Below are 26,442 nucleotides of genomic sequence, written 5' to 3'. Positions count from 1 at the left end.
CCGTAGGCATAAACCGAAAGGTGAAAATCATTTTACCTACGGTTACATAGAAACTGTAGGCATAAACCGACATATTGCTATAGGGGAAAATCATTTTTATCTACGGTTACAAGAAACCATAGGCATAAACCAATATATTAAAAGGTGAAGTGAGGATCTTGGAAAATCGAATAAACTAAAAGGTGAAGTTATGGTTTGTGCGGTTATAAAGGATTAGAAGAAGAAGAAGAATTAGGATTAGGGATGATTCAACTTACCATTGGAGATCTTCTTGAACTGCAGCTTGAATTGCAGAATATGTTCTTGTGAAGGAAGAACAGAGAAGAGAGGAAATCAGGTTTAGGATGTGAAAACCCTATTGCATAGCTCCACGGAACCAAAACTCTAAAAGACTAAATAAAGTAAATAAATGCAGAAAAGAGTTATCTAGCTATTAAGTGTCCTAATCTAATTTAAATCATCCTTTATGCTACTAATACATTGTACCAACATAACTCTGATACTTTTTGGGTTTGTAAGTTAGGTTTTTACATTCAGTACCTTATCTGTTGGGACACAGACTATAGGAAAAGAAGGAGACATAACCAGGGTTCCCGTTTTGGCCAAAACAATGGTGGCTAATTCATTGTCATTATTCTTCTCCCCGCAATAAGTGATGGCTGTTGGCAGTTCAACTAGTGGTGATGGCATGTAATCCTTGCTCTTACCCAACACAACAAGATACAATCCAATGGCTATGACTAGTGCTCCAAGAATGCTGCAAAATTTTAATGTATAATACATCTTAATTTAGATATTTTTCTTTTCCATGGTTATATCTGTTCAAAAGGGTTCTAGTTCATACCTTCCCATACATAGCTGTTCTCCCAGAAGGAAAGTACTAAGTACAGCAACAATAACCATGCTTAGGGGACTAAAAGATGTGTTGAAAACTGGTCCTCTTTTCTTCATTACCCATGATTGAATATAATTGCTTAGCCCAGAACACACTATACCCTGCAAGCAGTTAACTGAATCTCATCAATAAAGTCCATAGGTTAAACCCACAAACAGAAAAGATCTTCTTGGCCTATATCATATAGCGTAAGTTACTCACGCTGTAGAGGACAGCTACAAATTTCATGCCCCAGCCAATAGACCAGATACCAGTGTTTCCATGTTCAATTGCTAGTGAAACCAGGCACCCTTGATCGTGCCCATCAAACATATCCAGACAGTGAGAGAGAGCTAGCTCAGCTGGGTATGCCTTTAATGTGATTGCCTAGAAAGAAAAAGATGAAATTTTGTTAGCAGACCCTTTGTCTTCAGTTTACCACTAAAACTAGTTGTTGATCTATGTATGGGTGGTGTGTTGCTGAAGAGCAAAACCGATATTTTTAATCAAAATAATTGAATCGTTTCAAACTAATTAAGATCTAGATTTTAATAGAATATTTGTAAAATTTTCTGAATCATTATTCTCAGAATCACTAGACCACCGTTTTTGACCTATCGACCTAATAGATTTTTTATTCGATTTTCTAACCTATTTCATCTTATAACATCTATTCATCCCGTGATTCCAAATCAACAGATTCATTGAACAATTCTTGAGTAAAATAATAATAATAATAATAACTGTATCGTGTAACTGCTTACCTTTTTTACACTGCTTACCTGGAGAATGACAAATCCAGCCCAGCAGAAGCAACCTACTGTGATAATAAAAGCTCCTTTAAGAGGTTGTAACGTGACACTGACTTCTGTTGTTTCAAGTTGGACATTTGTTCCTTTGCTCCATGGCAAATCTATTTGAGGACCTTTGATTAGGGTCATTATGGTTGCTCCTCCAACAGTCACTACAGTTCCTACCACCTTAGCTATGCTCCTTGGTCTCTTAAGATTGACTTCCTCCATCCTAAGTTACACTCGTCACCAACTCAAGTTAGTAAGTCAGCACTCTGAAGAGGCGTAGAAACAAATTAAGGTACTGTTACAGGGGAATTACCTAAACAGGACCATTAGAAAGGTCAAGGCAGGAACCATATTGGATATCGCTGTGGTGAATGTAGCTGAGGTATACTTCATTCCAGCATAGTATAAGTTCTGGTCAATCAGGGGTTGTATGGTAACGATTCTGGCACACTTATTCTGTGCCATTTGCCCACTTTGGCACAGAAATCAGCAAAAACATGTATGGTAAACCGGTTCAACTTTTTTATGCTGGTTCAGCAAAACTGTGCTGAACCAGGCAATTGGCACACTTTTTCCTTGTGCCAGAGAAGCTCCAAATGGGAGCTTCTTGGGCACAGAAGCAATTCTGCAAAAAATGCGGGGCACAAGGTTGTCGTTGACGGTACTTAGGGTTATCGATGTAATTTCATCGATAACCCTAAACTCCTCATCACTCTCTCATCTCTCTGCAATCGACTTCTGCACTCTCGTCTCTCTCAACGGTCATCTCTCAATGTTCATCTCTCGCAGCCCTAGATAACCTCTCGTATCTCTCTCGTCTCCCTCATCTCTCACAACTCTCCCAAGTCTTGCAACTCTCTCTCGTCTCTCTCATCTCTCCCAACTCTCTCAATCTCTCGACTCCAAAACGAGTCTCTCCAACCGATCGTGTTTGGAAGCATTTCTGCAATCGATCCTCTATTTGGAAGCATCTCTGCAGCCAATCTCTCTGTTTGGAAGCGTCTATGCAGCCGATCTATTTGTTTGGAAGCGTATCTGCAACCTATCTCTCTCGTCGAAGCTGAAGCCTCTTGTGCAAGCAAAGCCCTGTCTATGCATCTGATCGCTCTTCAACCGAAGCCGTCTGCAACCCACTTCTTCATCTTCGTTCAATGTGAGTGGAGGTTATCGATGTTTGCCCTGTCTCTGCAACTGTTCATAGTTTTTTTTTTTTGCACATAGTTGTTCTGAATAAGAAAACCTGATTCTTTCTTATTTTTCTGATATTGTTAAATTCATTTTCTGTTTACATCGGAGCACAAGGGTGTCATTCCTTATGACTGAAATGGAATTTTTTTTGCAAGATTTTATGTTCTTGGACTTTACTTTGATTGTTCAATTCTATTGGTTTTGTTTCTGAGAGTAATATGTTGGGATATTGAGACCTAATTGTTTGGTATATGATACTTGGATTTTTCATTTTTATGTGTGTGGAAATTGATTGTTAGATTACAAACAGAGTTATGGAAGGTCTGATGCGTGCGAGACACCATTACTTCATGGGATATTGAGATCTCATTGTTTAGTGCATGATACTTGGATTCTTCATTTTTGTGTGTGTTGAGATCTTGTGGGTGGCAATTGATTGATGATTAACAGAATTATGGTTCTAAACTAAAAAGATTTCATTTTTATCTTTGTGTTCTTAAAGTTGGTTTTTTATTCTCTTTTTCCCCTTTTGTTTTACTTTAGGTCAGTTTGGATCTTGGGTATCATTTTTGGGATTTGGTACAAGGTTTGGTTTCATTTGACTCAACGTTCCCATGCATCAGTTTTGTTTTGAAGTTTTGGAAAAGGGACTCAGTTGATGTTTTGGTTGGAGTATCCAAATGGGAAGTGAGGAGCTCTGCTAATCAGCCTTAAAAGCATTAAAAGTGAGAACTCTGCTAATCAGCCTTAAAAGCATTAAAAGTGAGAGCTCTGCTAATCAGCCTTAAAAGCATTAGGAGTGAGAGAATACCTTTGGTTCATATTTCCTTTCTCTGCTGTATTGTCTTTTTCCACACTCAACAAAACTTCCTCCATCCCAGAATTTCCTTCTCTATGGTATAATCTAACCTAAGACCCTTGATGCCATTCGACTTAGGAAAATAAATCCCTTGTTCCTATTTTTGGAGAATCATTGAGCATCCAGTTTGTACTCAGAAAAACAGAGCCCTGATGCAGTAAAATGCAGTAAATTTTTATTGAGTCCAAGTTGCTATTAAATTCTCTATTTGTAGAGTTAGGTATCTGTTTATTCCTTGGCAGTGATAGTTTCTATTTTGATATTCGAGCATGTGACTGAATTATAAAGCCTGGTGGTTCCTAAAAGTTAGTTTCTACAAAATGTGAGAACTAAAATCAAGGGATAAGTTAAATTAAGAAAACAGCATGAACGATGTTTGTTACCTACGGGGTCTTGTTTCTAAATGGGTCTGAAATCCTTTTAGTGCATAGAACTTAATCCAACAGAGTTAAGTTAACTTTGTCTTGTTTCACCTTTATCTATTAATCCTCTTGTTCATGTAGTATATTTTACATATCAGATTTCCAGTCTACGATTGCTTCCTTCTTTTCTAATCCCCACTAGATCCATCTAATCGAGGATTGGGTTTTGTGATAAGGATTGGAACTTAATTTGGGTGCTTATTTCTTAACTGGAGTTGTGCTTGATGCAGACCAGAAATCTGTGTGATGGTTATGGTCCTTATGGGCATCCAAGAGTTTTTATTTCACCATCAATGGAGTGGATAGAAACCACTCTGGCTTTCTGTTGGAAGTATCTTCAAATTCTAACACTTTCTTATGCTGTTATTTTATATGTGGTGAAATACCTAATGAAAAGATACAATATGCCTTTTCTATAACAAAAGAACTCATAGATTATGCTGACTAGCCTACTAATTGTTGCAAGATTATAGAAATTTAGAAGATGAGGGAAAGCTGAAGGACTAAGTTGAAGTGTGGTCAGAAACACATTCTCTGCTTATGAGGGTATCTTATGAAGTAGGATAACAGATCAAGATTTGTTTAGCAGTTGATATCTAGAGGGTTCTTTATTGGTTTGATCTCACTCTTGTTTCCTGCTTTAAATGCTGGTACATTGTTTTGAAGAAAAACTTTTGCTCAGTTGTATGCATGTTAAACAGATGATCTTAGTTCTCTCCACCCACCCCCACTCCCACCCTCTTATTTGATTGTTTCTTCTCATAGTATGTTGCCTTATTTGTGACAGCCAACACAATGCAGTTAACTGCTTTCTCCATTCTTTGTTTTTTTACCTCAAGGAGTTGATTAAGGAACAATATGGATGATTGCTTCTCACAAGAAATGCCCAACCTACCTACTGGTATGAATAATATTTATATACTTCATGTCTGTCCCTGAAAGTTTCCAGTTCATTATGCCTATTCTTTAAGTTAATGATTGTGGATTAGAACCTGAATTATTTTCTGTTCCAAAATTTTCAAGATAAATGACTTGAGTCCTAACGAGGTGACTTTCTTGGGTCTTCTGAATGCTTGCAGCCATGGAGGTTTGGTTATGAAGGAATTGTGTTTTACAGTAAAATGGTTAGAAGATGTAGAGAACATGGTGATGCAGATACCCAAAGAGATTGTTAATGTGATTGTTTGGAGGACTCTTTTGGGTGCTTGTAGCTTCCATGGAGATGGGTGAGAGAGTAATGAGGAAGGTATTGGAGATGGAGAAAGGGACACTTTTGGATTGATCCAACATGTGTTTTTGTAGGTGAGAATCCTTAGCTCAAATGGAAGAGCACCTAGAAAGTTTCTAGGGTATGATGGTTCGATTCCATCAGGATTCATGTTGTTAATTTTGTTTTTGACAAATAATGAAAACCGTTTTTCTATAAATAGATGGAGCCTTTGGTGACATTTCCTTTGGTTTTGATGTTCTTAAGTGGTATTTGTATTTGTATTTAGCTTAGTTTTATTTTGGTTTTATAAAAAAAAAAAAAAAAAAAAAAAAAAAAAAGCGTGCCCATTTTATACTTTGACTTTGTACATACCATACAAGATTCTGTGCCAAGATGGGCCAGAGAAACGTGCCCATCTGTAGGTTACCATACAAGATTATGGCAATGATTCTGTGCCAAATTTGCCCACTTCAGCACTGAAGCATAAAAAATAGATTCTGTGCTGAAGTGGGAATTTTGGCACAGAATGGTTACCATACAACCCCTCACTGGCCTGTAAAGAATAAGTTTTATAGTTTAGTGCCCACTGCAAGCTAGATTATTACTTTTAGAAGACAGGAGATAATATATATATATATCCAATTAGAATATAGTCTATTTAATGGTCAAAGTGATTACTCTAGCAAACCCATCAATGTGATCTTGGCAAATATGGAAACTGTCATCGGCGGCCTCACTTTCCTGCAGAAACATGAAACAGAGCTTAGTCATGCTGCATTAACATTTGGAAATGCAAACACAAGTTTTGAGTGGATCAAATAGGAAATTCTCTTGGTAATATGGCTGATATAGAGCCAATCAGCCTAACAACACAGAGAGGGAGATAGTTCTCTGTTTTTCTAACATCACTAATTCTGGGAACCTTGAAGATGCTGAAAACTGAAGAAACTGAATCTGTGATCCTCAAGAATATTACAGCCAAATATCTTGTCCAGAAGATAACTATGAAGTCTTATCCCTACTGTATACTGGGTTACCTTAACAAGTACGCCACCCACGGGACTTGTTTGGACTTGTTTGGGAAGGACAGTAAGGGTATGGCGAGGTTAGTGAAACTCTTCAAGTCTATCTAATAAACTTAAAATCCATGACAACCAATAATAAAGTGAGAACAAAGATAACTAGTTCTTTAAACTGTTCAAACAGTAGACACACACACACACACAAACCTCTCTAGGATGAGAGCAAAGGGGAACATAACAGCAACTGCAAGGTCTGGTTGATAATACAGCAATTATGTTCTTCACAGAATAGCAATAAATTATCAATAATTTAGCCTGCCTTTATTCTTCCATAATGGGAAATTAGAAGGTTGCAACTATGAAATATAATAGGAAAAGAACTCTTCAAGAAAGAAATAAAACTCAGCAATCCAATTCATTTGTTAGTTCTTGGAAAGCTTTAGAAATCCAAACTAAATCCTGATTAAAATCTTCTAACAAGTCTCCAGATCTGTAGAAGCATAAAATCCTGAAAGTTACTGATTTAAAGGAGCAGACACTTCTACCAAAGCTGATTTGGACCCGTAGTCAAACAAAACTGAACTAAATGGAACCATAGTTCAACTGAAAGACATGAGAACATAGAAACACCTAAGAGAAATATCTTAGTATGGGAATTTTTGTATTACCATGGACACGAGAGAGATGGAGAGCAGTGAAGAACACTAAAAGAAAGAAATTATAAATGGAATTACCAGCTGTAGAAGACTGCTCTATGAAAGCTCCAACCCGTAGAAGGCTTGTTTTAGAATGCTCGCTCCGATCCAGTATTTGACTAAACTGACGAAAGCTCCAATTCGATTTCGATCTCTCAGAATGCTTGCCAGAGTGAGTGAATCGAGAAGCAGCCGTCCATGGAGGTTAAAATCAGGCTTACGAACGTCAGGATCTCACTCGAACTCGAGTTCGATCTCTCAAAATGAGCGAGCAAGCTGGTAAGTTTGAGAAAGAGAAGTAATTGTTAGGTTAGAATCAGGCTTACAAACTGTAAGGATATTAACTCTCAATCTCCAAATGGATTTACTTACAAAACGCCATTGTATCCTTACCCAAAGTGCTGCCATAGGCCCATTTACTTGTAGTGTCAGTCAAAGTCACCAACTACTGTGAACTGTAACAGTTTATTCTATATAAAGATGTAACATGGTTCTCACGTTGGGATTATAAAATTTAGTCATTCATTCTATTTTTCATTCAAATATGTATCTTGTTCCTGCAATTCAACATTTTGCTAATCAATATTAGCGACATTATTCTTTGGTTTCCTTGCAGATGCGTTAGTTTGAGAACATGGAGATAAAGAGCTCAACATTGAAGATTTGGTTGGATAACAATTTGAGAGGAAGGGAGACTTTTTGCTTCAAACTTTTTGTTTATTTTATATCTCTTCAACAATGGCATGGGGACTTATTTGTAAATGAATTTGTGACTACAAACTCTGTAAATGAATTTGCGGCATTTAGAATCTTGAATGTGGAAGTCTTAGTATTTTGGTTATGTTTTTGTGTACTCTCTATTATATATTATGAGTTTCCAAAGTAGATATGCAGTATGCAATTACAGGTTATATGGTAGTATTTTTTTGAAAAAATAAAAATAAAAATATATTGCCTACGGACATAACAGACCGTAGGCAAAAATGCATTGATGATATTTGCCTACGGTAAGAAAACAAGCTGTAGGGGAAAATGTTGATTTATGCTTTCCTTATGCTTACATATTTTCCTACGAAATACAAGAGCCGTAGCAAAAAATGTTTAACCCTACAACAAGCACGACGGAAAGAATCCGTAGTCGTATATATTTCCCTATGGAAGATGCTAGTGCCGTAGGGAAAAATATTTAGACCTACGACTATGCTTCCGTAGGGAGAATATAAGAGCCATTTAACCTACAACAAGCCCGACGGAAAAAGTCCGTAGTCCTATATCTTTCCCTATGGAAGGTGCTAGTGCCGTAGGGGAAAATATTTAAACCTATGGCACTACTTTTCCATAGGGAGAAGTTCCCTACGGGGTTTTTCTCAACGACTTGCCTATGGACATAATCCATAGGCCATTTATTTTTTACTACGGACAAAATGTTTATGGCTACGGATTTTGTCCGTAGGGAAAAATGCTTTTTTTGGTGGTGAGGACTGGATAAAGAAGAGAGGAAACTTTGAGATAGAACATTGGAATTGCATGAGAGGGACAGAATCATGAAGCACACACTCAAGTCAATAACCTAAAATTACTTTGTAATTTAAAAACTCCTTTCCAACGTTGGGTAGGTTCAATTATATAAAGAAAAACAAAACAAACTAGATTCTTACACACAAACTAGACTTCAATACTCAAACTAATTTCTCATCATCATCATCAACAAAAAGCACAAGCCCTGTCCCAAATAAGTGGGATTGACTAGATGGATTGTTGACTTCCAATCAGCTCTATTTGAGTCACTTATATGAATCACTCATAAGTATTAAAAGCCTAACCAACTCAACCATCCAGCAGCACAATAAATGGGAAATAAGAACAAAAAGAGTGTACAAAAGAGTGTAATAGAGCACCTCTTTCATATCAAAACTAGATCGGCTGAAGCATGATTGCCACGCTCCATCATTGTAATCAGGCCATAATGCATCTGCAATAGAATGGTTGTATATGATTTAGCTCAGACATTTTAAAATAGAAAAGGGAGTTGGGGACATCAAAATCTTTATTATTTGCTTGGACATCAAAATCCTTATTGTAACTATTTTATCATATAACTACATAAATCAATTTTCTTGTCACAAAATAGAAAAGGGAGTTGGGGACCAAAGAGGCAAAATTTTGTATTGAACACTCAGAATCCCTATCAACAGAACAAATAAGATAAACCAACACCATAAGCGGGTATGAATGGTTTTCCTAATCCAATTTTTCATTACAGATTAAATCAATCAATTAGACAGAGGCACAAAACAAATGTGGCTTTTCTGCCATCGATTTACATACCGCCCCTTAGCAAATTATATGTAAATGAGCAATTTTACTGATCTACAGCTATTCGTAAACAGAAACAAGCCTGTGATATTCATTACATTCTCTTAGGAAATTCTTACCGAACAAAATACCTAAGTACTCTGTAACTTGTAGACCACTCTTTGTACTGAAATAATAGAATTTCTATTGTTCGATACAGTTTGTGTTGCTCTCATATTACAAAAAGGGGATAATTACTGTTGCCCCCCTGTAGCTTAATTTTATTACTAATAAAACCCTGTTCTTTACGAAATTACTGTTGCCCCCTTCCTTACAACAGTGTTAAGTAGTAGTTAAGTTTGAATATGTAATGTCTAATTTGCCCTTCATTAAAATTAAGAAATCCAAAGACGATGCTACCCCATTTATAAAAACCCGATTAAATGTCAATTTTACCCTAAATTTAATTTTTTTGAATTAATGAAATGGGCAAAATCCAAATCCGATTTGGTTTCCCACATTTACTAAACTTCATTTATTTTGAAAATATATTAGGTGATATTCAGTTTCCAATTTGAGTTGAATTCGATTTTCCTTCCTCTTCGGTTTCTATTTGAGTTTTATTCAATCATTCTTTCTTTATTTTGTGGTTTTTTTTTTTAGAATTAAAACGCATTATAGTTATTTTTTTCTCCACGGTTAATTAAGGGTACCACTGTAACTTGACAAAAGGGTAAATAAGTAAAGAGATAAGTATAAGGGTATTTTGGGGTTTTTGAAAAAATATAAAGATGTCACATCATCAGTAAACTAACGGAACTTAACAGTAGGGGGCAATAGTAATTGTAGACAAAGTTAAAGGTTGGATTAGTAATTTTGAAAAGTACAGGGGATACAGTAGTAATAAAATCAAAGTACAAGAGGCCAATAGTAATTATCCCTACAAAAAATGACTTTTAGATGGGATACAGGGATACCAAGCGTTAAAAACTCCTCTAAACAAGCAGAACAGCATTGATGCAACCATCATTCTCTGAGGTATTTGTAACTTGAGCGTATTTTCCTGTAATCATCGATATATCAAGATTAGCAGAAGGAAACATGAACATATATGAACAAAATAAAATACAAGAAGAAGACTCACCCCACACAACTTTTCTAGCTGGAGTAACCAGACCAAGTTAACTAACATTCACCTGCATAATGGCAAAATTTTTCATTAATCAGAGAAATATCTTCAGGAAGGTATAATTCTCTTCAGGAAGGTATAAACGAATGGAAGCTATCAAAATAACCACGAAGACTAGGCCTTAATATTACCTCAATGATAGTTCCCCTGGTCATAACACCCAAAGAAGTATACATCTGCGAACAAGAACGAAAATAATTTTCGTTTCATCCACTGGAGATAACAAAATAGGCCTGATTCTGTTTTGTGACTCCTACCATAGGAATGCAACAAACCTAGAAAATGTCCGAGTTCGATTCTTAAATAATGATACAAATCATGCACGCAGTGAAAATCTAGATCCTGGAGATATGCTCTACAACAGAGAAAAAAAGAAAAGACTCAGAGAGAAAAAGAAGAAAACCAAGAACAACAACATCTCAGTTGGAGTGTCATCAAAAAGAAAAGAGCAAGAAGAATAATAAAAGATAGGTATAGATCGCAGCCGAGGTAAAAAAAATTTCTTCACCCAGAGGGCTAGTGCGTCAAGAAAATTCAAATGCGAAAGAAATAGACAGATTCATGAAGCATTAAATCTGAATAGTAATTGAATGAAGAACCCCAAGAAATGCGACTAACCAAAAATTTCCGCCAAGTGACTCCAATCAAGAATTTCAACTTGTTTATCAAAAAAGAGTAAGAATAAATTCGGAACCCATTGATACCTTAGAGGTTTTGAGCCTGGAGTGATGGATATCGCCGGCGAGAACGAATCGATCTCGGTGAAAATGAAGAAGAGATGACGTTGCCGCCTTCTATCTTTCCTTTGCTTTTCCCCTTTCAGTTGTTTCCGCCTCCGCCTTCTGTCTTTGCTTTGCTTGTCATCCCCGCGCACCGACCATCTGGATCTTGAGGATATGCTCATTACCATCAAGCAGTTCGAGCCTTTGGAGCTGGTACTTGCTGGAAGCCCGCACTTCAGAGAGACGAGATTGCGAGAGAGAGAGAGAGGCTGGCTAGGAAATTGCGAGTAGGCATTCGGCTCGAATGACTAACTCGTTGCATTCTCCCAAGGGAAAAAAAAATTGGGCAGGGAGGCAAAATTTCGGTCAATAGATTGGCGGTATACAAAACCGCCACTATTGGAGGCAATTTTTCGGCGTTTACAAAAGTGAAAGGCTAATATGATGTAGATTAGTGGTGTTTTACACAAAACGGCCACTAAAATTTAGTGTTATTTTGTAGAAAACCGTCACTAATTTAGAAATTAAGGTAGATATTGTGTTATTTAGTGGCGGTTATACATAAACCGCCACTAACTATACATTAATTGCCGATGACAATGTAGGGATGACTAATGGTTCTCTTTGGCATAATTTATATTTATGTTTATGACTTATTTAGGATAACTAATTATGATAATAGGTTATGAGCGATAAACAATTTCCATTTAGTTACTATTAGATATAATTTATTATTTAACAATAAATATATTTGGCACCACTGAATGAATAATATGTTATGCATCATCAGTTTGTTTGCAGTTAGTTTTGGTTAATCTTATGGAATCTATATTGGCTTTTAGTCTTGGTTTTATATTGATTTTATTGGTTTTGACTAGTTTTGATATCCTTAAAACTTATTATTTTTAATTATTTATTTATTTTTTTGGAACAAGTCGTTTTTTACTTATGCCATTAGCAAGGCTTGTTCACCCACAATCTCTTCACTAAGAGGTATGGGGTCTTACCGCCTGATTAACCTTGCAATGGTATCCTTAAAATACTTTTTAAAGTAGAAATGGGAGCAATGTGAAGGTTGAATAAAGAGCAAAAACATGGTTTTGTTCTAATTTTTTTATAACTTCACCTTTTTATCCCTACTTAAATAATAATTCTACATGGTATCCGCATAAATAAGAATATAGTGTTTATACCGATAAACCATAAGTAGTTCAAGACCTATTTATGAATTTATGTTTGAATTGATTTATTTTAATGAAAAACACACCAAATACATCTATTTATATTTATAGGTCAAATAATTATAAATTTAAACTATGCCAAAGTGAGCCTAAGAAGACATCTCAGTTTAACCCTCAATTGGGTAGGACTCCATCATGCAGTTGACTACCGATTTTGACTTGGAAATCTATAGTATTAATATACTCCATAATCCATTCATCCATTTATCTCTAAAACCTAGCCTACTCAAGGTTTAATTAATGAAAGTTCACTCCATCTTGCCGTAAATTTTGTACAAATCTAATTTCATAACATGTACCTAGTTTTGGACTTTGATTTTTTCATAAAGTGTAAGAACTGATGAGCCAAGTATACATTATCAAAAATTGCCCTAATAAGACTGCCTAGGAATGGTTTGAGATGGTTTTGAGAGGCACTTGGCTGTAATTTCATATGGAACAGTGCAAAGACTTATAGTCTAATAATAATAAAATAAAATTTTTGGTGAAAAGCAAATATGTTGAACATAAAAGGGAACCTGTTCCAAGCCTGAACAAGCCATGAGGATCAAGATGGCCACCTAGTTGCTTTTGTTGGCATCACTGCCTTCCGAGCCAAGATATCAGTGACGACGTTGATACCCCTTGGAATATAGGAGAAAGAGCACTTCTCGAGAACAAAATTCATGTAACTGCCTAGTGTCATCAAGAGGTATGCATACAATCATATTACCTCTATAAGGTTAATATGGTCATTTAAAAACTGAAATCCAGCAGACCAGTGTTAAACAATTAATATAAGGATTAATTACTGTAATTCTTGTACTGTTAATATGGGTCCCTTTAATAGATCATAAACTAATGTTGGGTTCCTTAATGTAATATATTACGTACGGGCTCAAGCAAACTAACCGTATATATATATATATATATATATATATATATATATATATATATATATATATATATATATATATATAACCTCTCCTCTTTTTTTATTATTTATTTATTTTATCTTCTTAAGAAGAAAAAAAGTTTCTTAAAATTGATAACACAAATTAGACAATAAATAAATAGAAAAGTTTTTTACATGTATGTCTCCTTAGTAGATCACAAATTAATGTTGGGTCTCTTTAGTGCAATATATTACGTGTGGTCTTAACCAAACTAACATCTTTAGTCGCCATTAAGTATATTCAAATGTCAAACGTGCATGAATGGACCAAAATGCCTCTCAAGTTATTTAAAAAATGAAAGGACAGTATCAAGGGGAAGAGTGGGCACTTATTATCCTGCAACTTGCTCGAGTGGTTTGTTTTCAATTTTGCCAGAAATCAATCTGAAGAAAGAATCAGATTCAATCCTAGGAACTTGTGCCTTTCGATCGCAGGAGTTGTAATCTCGTGTAAGTCTTCTTCATTCTAACAGCTCTTCTATGAGGGATATTTTATGTTCTTTTTTTTTCTTTCGCTCAAAAAGACCAATTAACAAAATACAGAATTCGTCTAGGATGTACTAATTGGAATTATATGCTTATCTACACCCTTAGTTCTTTCCATTGTCCAGTGGAGTCCAGATCATCTCTCCCGACGGAGAACATTGAGGGCTTCCCGACGGCTATTGACCACAAATTAATGGATAAAATAATGTGTTAAATTATAAGAATTTAAAAATAATAATATTAAAATTTTAAAATTTTCAATATTTTAAGAATTAAGATATTGATAATTCACTATTTAATTGTATTCATGGTTTGAGAAAGAAAGCATATTAATATTTTTGCAATGAAGAGTATGACGAAATTTTAAGTAATTCATAGTGAGATGGAGATAGATACGTATAATTTGAATTTTTGGGTCACCAAAATTTGGTAAATGAAAGTTAGAAGGTCTGATCAAGAAATATTAGAGACGTACATGTACGGAATAATGGATGGTGAGATACAAACTTTTGTCCATCCATAATGTGTAACAATTAAATGATTATCTCCATAATCACAACATTTGTCGCACAATATTGGTCATCCTTTTAATTATTCATGCCCTCTTATAATGAATTTTAAATAGGGTTGGCACCTAACCATTAAGTTTTCTCTGCAACACTAATTTTCATGGTTGTTGCATGCCTACGTAAGCATGGACCTAGATGGATTATAATAATTAATAATGCTTATCTATTTTACTAGGACCCATTAAAGCTCTCATGATTGTCTACTTCACTAAAGAATTTAATGCATTATATTGGTGTGTGAACCAATTAATTTTCATCTTTATGTGGTTCATATTTCTTGTGTTTTTAGTATGTATGTCTTATTTATTCTACTTGTATATAATCAGACACATAACACCTTAGAAACCAACAAATCATGGAATTTAGAATCAATCCTCTAAATAAATAAAGAAAAAAAAAAAAAAAAAACACTAAGAATCAATTATGGAACCTATTTAGGCTCTTTTTGGTATCAATTCTCATTCTCTATTATGCTTATTTAAAATAAATAAGTACAATAATTCATTATTGGTCAATAATGAAAAATGGTTTGGTTAATTTTATCGAAAATAAATTATGAAATGAAAAATAAGTTTGATTTCAAGATAAAAATTTGTTAAAAATGATAGTAAACAAGTGAAAAAAGAAGGAAAAAATATGATTGTTATAAAAGAATGTGTATTGACTATTTTACCCTCATCTTACTTATAGAACTTTAAGCAAACTTACACAAATGAAGATAATGAAATTTTCATTACAATCCATAATGGACAAAAAGTTCATTATGGATTTTGGATGTTTTTCTATTATTTTAAATAAAAATAAAATTCAGAATAGATGCCAAACAATTTAAAAAAATGAAAATTTCTCATAATTGACAATGATAATTGATACCAAAAAGAGCTTAAATAGAGTAATCATAAACTCAATTATGTATGTAGACAAAATCACTAAAATTTATATCTTTAACAACATCTCTAACACATCTTGGTGGTTGCGTCAGCATTTAATGACATGCAATGTTTCTATGCTTTATTCCCCGTTTCCTGGGGCCCTTTGTGCTGATGATGTCAATCAATTACTCTCTTTTCTTTATGAATTATTGGTGAGTTAGTTACTATTGATATCATATAGATGCAAAGTATTTAAAGTTAAACATCTATAACTCAGTTTTTACCAAAAAGAATTTATAACAAGTTGAAAGAGGAAATTGTTCTTGTAACTTAAATTATATATATAGAGGTCATCAAAGTCAAACACCGACCTTTATTTTCAGAAAAATGGAAAAAGAAAAACAGTAAATTGAACCATCTACATCAGCTATTTCAAGCATGTCCATTCTCTCCAATCACAAAGTTGGAACTTTTCCTTCGAATATTTTTCACGCATGGGGTGGTGGTAGGAACGGCCGGAATGTCATTAGCAACCCAACAAAAGTAATTACGTTCAAAATAAAGAAAACCACATGATCACCTGCAATTCAATAAGTTCATCATCATTATCAATTTTTGTTAGATTGAGGGATCATCATTATCCACCAAGATAAATAAAGAATCATGCTTATGCTCAAACTAGTTCTCAAACTAGTTCTCAAACATTCTTCCAGGGGTTGTGTGGTTTATGTCAGGGTTAAAACCCTGATAATGCAGCCCACCCTTGCAGACTGGGTGATGTGAGTTTGCAAAGCAGAGAGACTTGTGAGAAGCACTCAATCCTCTAACCAGCTAAGCTAATGCAGGGTGTTATAAGAGGGTTTCCAATAATCCATGCATTGTATAGACTACATAGTTAAGATTCAGATTTTATACCTGGGAGAAATGAAGCATGTTGGCGCTTTTGTGCCCATGAAAAGCTGCAAACATAAAAGCCCTAGGTTATTCTTGTAGCAATTTATTGTATTTGTAGTTGTACCTTGCAACATGAATTTTTTTTTTCCTATTGTCCATATGAATCTAAATAAGCTTTTATTATGGTTGATGTTTGTGTTTCACGTGAATACTTACATGATACCCGCCCCCGCTGGACCCAATGCTTTGAAGAAAGACATTGAAGTCATAGAAATGCCATTTGCTGCAGCTCTTTGATGTTGGGGCTGCCATAGCAACATCATATAAGACTCATCAGCAAAATATGAAGTCAAAATTAGTAGAGAAAGGCACACCCAAAAGGAAAAAGAAAAGTTAAGACAAAGCTAAGATCAGACTAAGGAAAAAGTGAAACTTACAACTGCAGCATTCTGCAAAATTAATAATCCAGTGACAATGGACACCTGCTCGGGGTTAAATTGTTAGTGAACAAGTGCTATGCCACAATCATTCAAGACAAAACTCTATTCTGTGCCTGTGCTACACATTGACCTATGTGTGTGAAGGGATGTGTTAGCAGTAACAATAGTAGTATCTGGAGAGAACAGATAAAACCGTATACCTATTCTTTCATTGGTTAGATTCTTTAAAGAATATTTTGACTGTTATAATTAATCTGACAGAGGGGAATATTATATTTGTTTACTTGTGGATTGATCGTTTGTGCTAAAAAAAATGGAGGTTATTCCATGACAATAGGCTCAAGATTAGAAGAAACAAACCTAAGACATTGGAAGGCATAAAGCATGAATTCAAGAATAAAAGAAAATGTCCAGATAACGTTCTCCCTTTGACAAAATTATCACGAAATGGTACTTAAAAGTTGAAGAGAACTTAATAGAACCATCTATTGGTTTAGTTCGAAGTCGGGGGCTGTTGGGCTATTCAACATTGTCCTCAAATTTATACTATGAAATTAAATTGAAGAAAACACCAAACAGAGAAAAAGAACTTGAAGTTAAAGATTAAGATGAAGTGATCACAATAAGGCTTCAACGATGAAAGTTCTATGAGGAAAAGATATTATTTTGGGTCATAGCTAGATTTTGTGAACAATGATCCTTGAATATGCATACAACATCCTTATGAGAGTGAGTGAGAGAGAGAAGAGAGAGAGAGAGAGAGAGAGAGAGAGAGAGAGAGAGAGAGAGAGAGAGAGAGAGAGAGAGAGAGAGAGAGAGAGCTGATATGTTAAGTAATATCAACCTAATATGCAGCGGAATTGAGACAAGATACAAAGAAATAAAAGAAAGAGATAAGACACCAATCTTTTACTTGGTTCGGTCAATTGACCTACGTCCAAGGATGAGTTGAGAATTCATCAAACATGCAATAATCCAATAGCTAGAGAAGGAGGTTACAACACTAAGTATTCTACTAAACTAGAACCCCAAGCATGAACTAAACAAGAAGAAGAAGGCTAATCAGAACGTATGCACCTGATTACACAGCAGCCAAAGTCTTCTCTTCAAGGCTAACGAGTTCACCACCAGCAAGATGATACTCACACCTTCAGAAGCAAGCAAGCCTCTAACAGTCCACGCTTCACCAGTTCTTGAAGCAGCAGCAAGATCAAGCACCGAAACCTCAAACCCTAGAACATCTATCGCATACCAGAGCAGAATCGAGAGCAGAGAACAGAGAGGAAGAGAGAACAGAATGAATGAACCGAATGCTACCTCTCTCCTCAACCCCAAATGATATACCACATACATCATGGTGTAAAGACATAACTGCCCTTAGAAACTTATACATAAGACATCCCAGTCCTAATCTAAGCCAAAAAAAGACAGATATACCCCTGTTACAAACAACATTCTCCACCTTGACTCTGCTATTTTGACATTGCATGTACCTGAGAGTCAACATCAACCCATTAAACAAATATAAAAAACAATATAAAACAAATTATAGAGATAATAATTTCAATGAGTTTAAGGCAGACTTAAACTTATCAATAGGAACAACCTTAGTCATAATATCTGCAGGGTTAATGGAAGTATCTATGTTACATATATCAATTAAACCCTTAGCAATTATATCTCTAATGAAATGCAACTTTACATCAACATGCTTTGTTCTTTCATGAAACACACTGTTCCTAGCATGACACAAAGAACTCTGGGAATCACAATAAACAAGAGAATGCAAGTCATGAAAACCAAGCTCCCCTAGAAGCCCCTTAAGCCACATGCATTCCTTCACAGCCTCAGACAAGGCATTGTACTCAACCTCCGTGGTTGAAAGTGCCACCACATGTTGGAGTGTGGACTTCCAACTCACCAGATTCCCACCAATAGTAAACAAGTATCCAGTTATGGATCTTCTCTTATCCAAATCAGAGGCAAAATCAGAGACACAATATCCAACAATGCCTAACTTATTAACACAAGAATTATCATGAACAATTTTATAAGATGCAGAATTTTTAGATATCTCAACAACCACATAACTGCATCCCAATGTGAATCACATGGCCTACTCATGTATCTACAAACAAGACCAACAGAGTATGCTGTGAAACCCAGCCCTAACCTTGACCCGGAAACCCTGTTGTTTGTAGGTCCGACAACCCGAAGTAAGGCAAGAAGTTAGCTATGGGCCATCCCAGTGAAAGACTTGGTGACTGGCTTTGAATCCATGAGTGTTGATGACAGTGTTCTAATTATGGAAACTGAATCCTGATGAAGATCGGATTAGTTGATGGACTTGGAGTGCTCTCTATCATGGTTCGAAGGCATTTCTACCTATTTGGTAAGTCACTTGGTGTGTGTGCAAAACCCCTTTATGTTTGGATTTGATCTGAGCCCTCAATTCCTTGTTTTGGACTTGCTGTTCTGATTGGTCGACTGATTGGTCGAATGGACCAGTCGACCAATGGGTTCTGTCTTTGCTAATTAGGTCTTGCTTGCTCTATTTAAGTCCAATCTCGAGTCTACTTCGTATTTTCTGCCTCCAAACTCTTTGGAACGAACCAAAGACCTCTGCAAGTCATCTCCCTTGCGTTCTTGGTGTTTATCTTGACGGATCTTCGTCAAAACTCGTGTTCTTACACAAAAAGGTATGTCTACACTCTCTTCTTCTTCATCATCTTTGTTTTCTTTCCTTTTTGGGTTGAGACAGTAGAGGAGATGCTGCATTCTCTGTTGCAAACATCTCTGTACTTATCTCTCATGATCTTCCTAAGGATTAATGGCTAAAGCAATGATCTTAATCATGGTCATTGCAAACTTTTGAAGGAATCATGATCTTGTCTTTGTTCATCTTTGATTTAAATTCTGATCTTCTCAGATCTATTTTATTGATCATATTAGTAGTCAATCGCTGTGTTTTCTTTACATGATCCATGATCTATCAATCTCTAGTTGTTTCTCCTTTATCATACCATGCTTTCTTCAAGAATCATGACTGATACATCTATGGTAAGTTTTGTTTCCTTATTTAGATCCATGTTCTTCAGTCTTAGATCTATTTTCTTGAAGATCTATGCATGCCTTTCATGATTTCTTTATCAAAATCAATGATCCATCATCCTATTGTTCTTGTCTATGATTTGTACTTTGAATTCTTCAAGAACCATGATTGATCTAATTATCGTAACTTTTGTTTCCTAATTTGTAACTTGAAAACTTGATTCAATTAGTGTTTTGAAGTCCTCTATATACTAGGATGCTACTATTGTAGTTTACCCTTTGTTTGGTACCCTTTTGAACCACCAAATTCGGTTCTTTATTCTCAAAACTCTGATTTTGTAGGCCACTGTCTCTGTTGGTCGACTAGAGACAGTAGACCAATCCAATCGACCAATGAGTACAACAACTCCAGATTTGGTCTGTTTTGGATGTTTTGATATCTTTCCTTTTAGGGATCTTTCCTAATATGTTGTATACACTTGTTTAGGACCTTCTTCTCAAGTTTGTCAAGATCTTACTTGAATTCTTAAGATTCCTTTGTGAGTTATATAAGGTAAGGATGGTTACTTCCTAAACAACATAAATTGTATATCTTAGTTTATATATTTGAATCTTGTTAGTTTATTTCTTTAATTAGATTCTTACAATGTTATACTACTGTTGTACTGTCTTGATATCAGTAGCATTACTTGTTTATATTAAATTGACTCATGTATGATTTACTTACCAGTTTTATACAAGTTGAATGTTATTATTGATTTCTTTCCATATATGAAGTTACCATATATGTGATATTATGGATTGATGCTTGTGTATGCTTAAGTATGGTTTGGAAAGGGGAGGTGTCCTTTTGATACTTCTGTCCTTGGACAACTACGAGAATATTATGGGATGTTTCCGGAGATGCCCTTTGGACACCTTCCTAAACTGTTGGATGATATATTTAGGGCTGTCTAGTAGTGTTTGGCTAGGATGTCCCGTTATGTCAGACCCTAATCGGAGGGGTATTGAGACCGAACGACCCATGGTAGCAATGGGGATTCATGGGCGCTCAAGACCGGTAACCAATCCGTGAGAGGACAGGAATCACATTGTGGGGACCATTTATCGGTAGGGTTGCATATGGTTAGACTTGGGCTCATGGGCGCTTAAGACCGGTAACCAACCCGTGAGAGGACGTGAGAGCTTCCCGTTTACCATATGTGGATGACCTATAGGGTTGATGAGTCCGTAGTCAGGGACTATGAGGACTCTAGAGTGAAGGATACCGGAAAGGATCGCTAGGGGCGAGGAATGGACGTATCTGGATCTTACTTGATGTAACTAAGTAGGAGACTTGCATTTGGCTAGGTTTTGACCCTGACATGCGCCGGTACTTAGACCAATGGTGATGTGAGAGAGTGGTGACCTATACCCCTAGCCATGGAATGTCCCGAGGGATGCCAGACCCACTGCCAAAAGGCGTTGTGTGATGAGACCTTCCTAAAGAAGTACAGTGTTATGACTTAAAGCATGTCTGCCAATAGAGACCAGCATACATAGAGTTAGAATCATATTGCATCATGTGTTTCATATCATATAGCATTTTACTTTGCTTTGAAATCCTGCTATATGTGTTGTTATGGATTAACTGCCTTACTGAGTTTCTTTGAAACTCATTCCTTTTGTACAATGTTTTGTTAGACTACTCTACAGGTACTGATGACTATGAAAGTCAATTCGAGGAAGTGCAAACTGAAGAGGCGTACTACATGCAAGGTGCTGGCAACCATGAAGATTACCTTGAGGATTCCTCAAGTGGTTTTGCTTGTTACCAGGATTAGCCCTGATGTGGATTGGGAACCTTTGAGCATAGTTGATGAAGTCTACGTTTATGAATATGTTCTCTATAAAGTAGAATAGACTTTAGTTTAGTATGTTTCAGTTTTCTTTCCTATTTTAGATACAGTTGTAATATTTCTCTTGATTTACAAACTACTATTCCGCTGGTTGTAGAGTGGGATTCCGCCTCACTTTACTTATTGTTTTAAACACTCTGATTATCTTTCGTACTCTGATTATATGCATGGTGTATTCTTTCCTTATTTGGATCTTTGGTTTATCTTTTGCACATTGATTATTATTGTTCATGATTATGTTATTGTCTATGTGGGAGGTTGATTACTCGATACTTGGTCTTCGGGGTTGTGGATCACACACTTGGGTATGCCAGGTAGGGTACCGGCTGGGTGGATGTGGCATATGCTATATCAGGTCTACAACAAACCATAGAATACATGAGACTACCAACACGTTCTTGATATGGTCTATCAGTTACAGCAGCATTAGAATCCATTCTAAGCTTTAAATGAGCACCAAGAGGAGTATTAACAGTTCTAATATTATCATGTCTAAACTTGTTAATAAGTTTATGAATATAACCAACCTGAGACAAGGTCAAAACACCACTAGGCATATCCTTATGAATATCAATGCCAAGAATCCTTTTAGCATCCCCTAAATCTTTCATTTCAAACTCAGATTTCAACATAGACTTAAGTTTACAAATCTGAGATTTATCCTGTGATGCAATAAGCATGTCATCAACATAAAGCAAGAGATAAATGAAAGAATTAGTGCTAAACTCACAATAATAAACACAATTATCATAAGAGCTTCTCTTGTGACTATTCTTGAGCATGGATTCATCAAATCTTTTATACCATTGCCTAGGTGATTGTTTTAAGCCATACAATGATCTTAACAACAAACAGACCTTTGTCTCACTCCCCTTCACAACAAAGCCCTCAGGCTATACCATATATATATGCTCATCTAACTTACCATTCAAGAATGCAGTTTTCACATCAAATTGTTCAAGTTCAAGATCAAAGAGAGCAACAAGGGCAAGAAGAACTCTAATAGAAGTATGTTTCACAACAGGTGAAAACACTTCATTATAATCAATTCCCTAAACTTGAGAATACCCCTTAGCTACTAATCTTGCCTTATACCTTGGTTGTTCTACACCAGGAATACCAGCCTTAAATTTATAAACCCACTTACAACCAATTAGTTTCTTTCCTTTGGGTCTATCTACAAGAGTCCAAGTTTGATTTTTCATTAAAGATTCCATTTCATCTTCCATGGCAACAAGCCAAAGCTTGCTGTCCCCACATTCAAGAGACTCTTTATAGGTTCTAGGCTCACATTCCTCAAGCTGGTCAGTCACATTAAGAGCATAAGAAATCAGATTTGGACTAGCATTAGATTCACACATATTAGCATATTTAAAAGGCCTTTTAATCTCTCTTTTAGACCTATCTCTAGCCAATAAATAATCATCTAAAGGATCTTCATCACTCTATGAATGCTAGTCTCTATGGTAGACATGCTTTAAGCCATAGCACCATACTTCTTTGGGTCGTCAGTCACTCTCCCTCAACCAATTCTGTATCTTGGGACTGCTGTAGTAATTGGGTAAACTCCTCTCAAACCATGGTAGGGGATTCGGTCACCACTCTCTCACATTACCATTTGGTATAAGTATTGGCGGATGTCACTATAAAGCCTAGCCCAATGCAGGTCATCTACTCAGTCGTATCAACTCAGATCCAAATACGTCCATTCCTCGCCCCAGGCGATCCTTTCCGGTATCCTTCACACTAGAGTCAGCATAATCCCGGATTACGGACTCATCAACCTTATTGGTCATCCACAAATAGTAAACGGGAAGCTCTCACGTCCTCTCACGGGTTGGTTACCGGTCTTAAGCGCCCGTGAGCCCAAGTCTAGCTATTGCAACCTTACCAATAAATGGCCCCTTTCGGGTATCCGTAGCATGGTTCATGTCCTCTCTCGGGTTGGTTACCGGTCTTGAGCGCCCATCCAACCATACACTACCACGGGTTGTTCGGTCTCAATGCCCTTCCGATTCGGGTCTGACACGACAAGGATAATCCTAGCCACACAACTAGACAATCCTATGTATGTCATCCAATAACTCGGGAAAGTGTCGATAGGCACCTTCGGAGAACATCCCATACTATTCCCTCCGATGCCCAAGGACAGAAGCATCAACAGGACACTTCCCAATCCCAAATTATAGCTAGGCAATCACATACTCAAGTCCATCATATCTCATACATTGATGCATCATCATGATACAAATTAAATCATAATATTGAATTGATCTATCATGAATATAAATAACAAGAATAATAAATCATTCTAACAAGAGTATATGAAATCACAGTACTACTGTTCTAAGACATGTATAGCAGTCCTATAATAATCAAAAGCAATTAAGAGACTATGTTCCTTAAGTATAAGCACCAAACATAAGTTCATGGCCTACGTGTTTATGGAGATAACCATCCTTACCTTAGGTTGAGTTGATGATGAATCAAGAATTACCAATGAATGATCCAAAAGTAGTGTTAAGACCCTAAACAAACATAAATAAGAAGTTAGAGAAGAAATCGGGAAGATCGGATGTCGAACAGGTCAAAATTGGCTGAGGTTGCTGTCAGTAACAAGTTTGGTCGATGGTCCTTGGTCGATGGCATCGACCAAAGAGGATCGACCAAAATGTCTTCGGGACAAAATAGTGGGTTTTGGGGATTTTGGTCCGAAATTGGTCTTCTAGGGTTCGGATCGATCCGGAACTTGGAGGGATGCTTAAGAATAGTATGAGGACACTACAAATCAAGGAATTTACATAATCTAATGGTCTAAATAGAAAGCCCCAAATTGAGCTACTAAGTTCAAAAGACAAGCATCATAGCATGGATTGAAATTGATTGCATTGACATTGGAAAGGCATGCATTAGCTAAGGAAACTTATAGGAATGTGATTAGGATCATATGCTATTGATAAACATGTACATAGTACACTATATACCTCATTTTTGTACAAGAAGGCATGATATTAAGAAGAAAATCAAAGAATGTATATGCAAGGCTTGAAATGGGGGCATAGCATCAATAGACAAGTGAGAGGATCATAGGTTAAGCAAGAGTGGATACTTGGAGTGATGGTTGCAAGGTTGCAGCACCATCTCCAAGGTCTCAACAGCAAAAGAGGGATAGAAAAGAATAGAAAAGAATAGAATAGAGAGTGGAAGTGATGAATCATACCTTGTAGTTGTTGATGGAGACAAGGAACAATGATTTACAATGAGTTTTGGTGGAATCTTCTTCACAAATGCCTAGGAGGTGCTTTGGGAAGCTCTCCCCACGTTCTCAGGAGTGATAATGATTGCAATAGGGCTCAAAACACGAGGCTAGTATAAATAGAATAGGGAATATTCCAAGAATCATTAACTTGTCTGACTGGGAAACTTTGGTCGATGGCATCGACCAAAGAGGATCGACCAAAATATGATTCAACAGAAAAATCAGGTTTTGTTCAGCAACTTCGGACAGGGGTTTGGAGGGCTATACAAGGTCAAATTGAATGGGATTTTCTTCTACAATTCAATCATGAAGTCTAGTTTTGGGGAATACCTTCGGATTGTGCATAGGAGTCCATTATATATTTCAACTAAATCACTCTTCTCCGATGTGCAGACTTTCACTAAACACCGACAATGTACTCAAGTAAGGGGTATCATCGTCAATGTCCATGGGCTCGGTCTCCGACTCATAATTATCAATCAAAAGGGTCCATAAGTCTCTTCTACCACCGCTTTGGGTCTTCGGATCTAAAAACAACAGTGGATCCGGGTTAGGGTCAGGGTTAGGATAGGGCTGGATTTTACATTCTCCCCCCTTAAAAGAAATTTCGTCCTCGAAATTGAAAGCGTACCTGTGCTTCCAAAAAGATGAGGAAACTTCTCCTTCCTGTCTCTTTCCTTCTCCCAAGAAGCTTCTTCTGGGGTGTGGTTCTTCCATCGAATCTTCACCAAAGGGATGTGCGTTTCTGCAACTGCTTGTCCTTTCTGTCTAGGATCTCGGCTGGTCTTTCATCGTAAGAAAGATCGGCACTAAGTCCTTCGGGTGCTTGCTGTAGTATGTGTTCCAGGTTCTCTATGTACTTTCGAAGCATCGAAACATGAAATACATTGTGAAATCCAGCAAGAGATGGGGGCAAGGCCAAGCGGTATGCTACAGGTCCAACCTTCTCCAAAATTTCAAAAGGTCGAATGAAGCGAGGGCTAAGCTTTCCTTTCACATTGAATCTCGTCACCCCTTTCATAGGTGATACTTTGAGGAAAACTTTCTCTCCAATTGGAAATTCTAAATTGGTTCTTCTTTTGTCGGCATAAGATTTTTGTCTAGACTGGGCATACTTGATCCTTTCTCTAATCATGTCAACCATATCACTTGTAGCTTCAATCATCTCTGGACCCAAGACTTTTCTTTCACTTGTCTCAGTCCAATACAAAAGGCGTCCTACAAGTGTTACCATACAAAGCTTTAAATGGAGCCATGCCTATTGTTGCTTGATAACTGTTGTTATAGGCAAACTCAACTAAAGCTAAGTGTTCATCCCAATTTCCACACAAGATCTAAGCATGTCTTCTAATATATGAATTGTCCGCTCAGACTGTCCATCAGACTATGGATGATGAGCTATACTCTGATTCAATTGGGTTCCCAAGGCTTTCTGCAGACCATTCCAAAACCTTGAGGTGAACCTAGGATCACGGTCAGAAACAATACTCACAGGCACTCAGTGTAGACGAACTACATTGTC

General features: G+C 36.5%; 1 protein-coding gene and 1 long non-coding RNA gene across 2 annotated transcripts; both read right to left on the bottom strand.

Annotated features, from left to right (window-relative positions):
* Window positions 1-391: 391 nt before the first annotated feature.
* LOC149005683 (WAT1-related protein At2g37460-like) lies at window positions 392-6,619 on the bottom strand. Its single transcript, XM_089169299.1, has 5 exons — window positions 6,583-6,619; window positions 6,032-6,094; window positions 1,097-1,261; window positions 845-996; window positions 392-757 (listed from the first exon to the last, which is right to left on the bottom strand). Exons 3-5 carry the CDS (start codon window positions 1,205-1,207, stop codon window positions 520-522), a joined length of 501 nt encoding a protein of 166 aa, XP_089025425.1. The 5' UTR covers window positions 1,208-1,261; window positions 6,032-6,094; window positions 6,583-6,619; the 3' UTR covers window positions 392-519.
* A 3,723-nt stretch (window positions 6,620-10,342) lies between these two features.
* On the bottom strand, window positions 10,343-11,548 carry LOC149005682 (uncharacterized). Its single transcript, XR_016175472.1, has 4 exons — window positions 11,259-11,548; window positions 10,686-10,730; window positions 10,510-10,561; window positions 10,343-10,428 (listed from the first exon to the last, which is right to left on the bottom strand). It is a non-coding gene; the product is annotated as an uncharacterized LOC149005682 (long non-coding RNA).
* Between the last annotated feature and the right edge of the window lie 14,894 nt (window positions 11,549-26,442).

This window comes from Hakea prostrata, chromosome 9 (assembly GCF_041222555.1).
Source record: "Hakea prostrata isolate BN-2017 chromosome 9, UWA_Hpros_2, whole genome shotgun sequence".
NCBI lineage: Eukaryota > Viridiplantae > Streptophyta > Magnoliopsida > Proteales > Proteaceae > Hakea > Hakea prostrata.
Note: the sequence above shows the minus strand (reverse complement) of the source record. Positions and strands in the feature narration are given on the sequence as shown.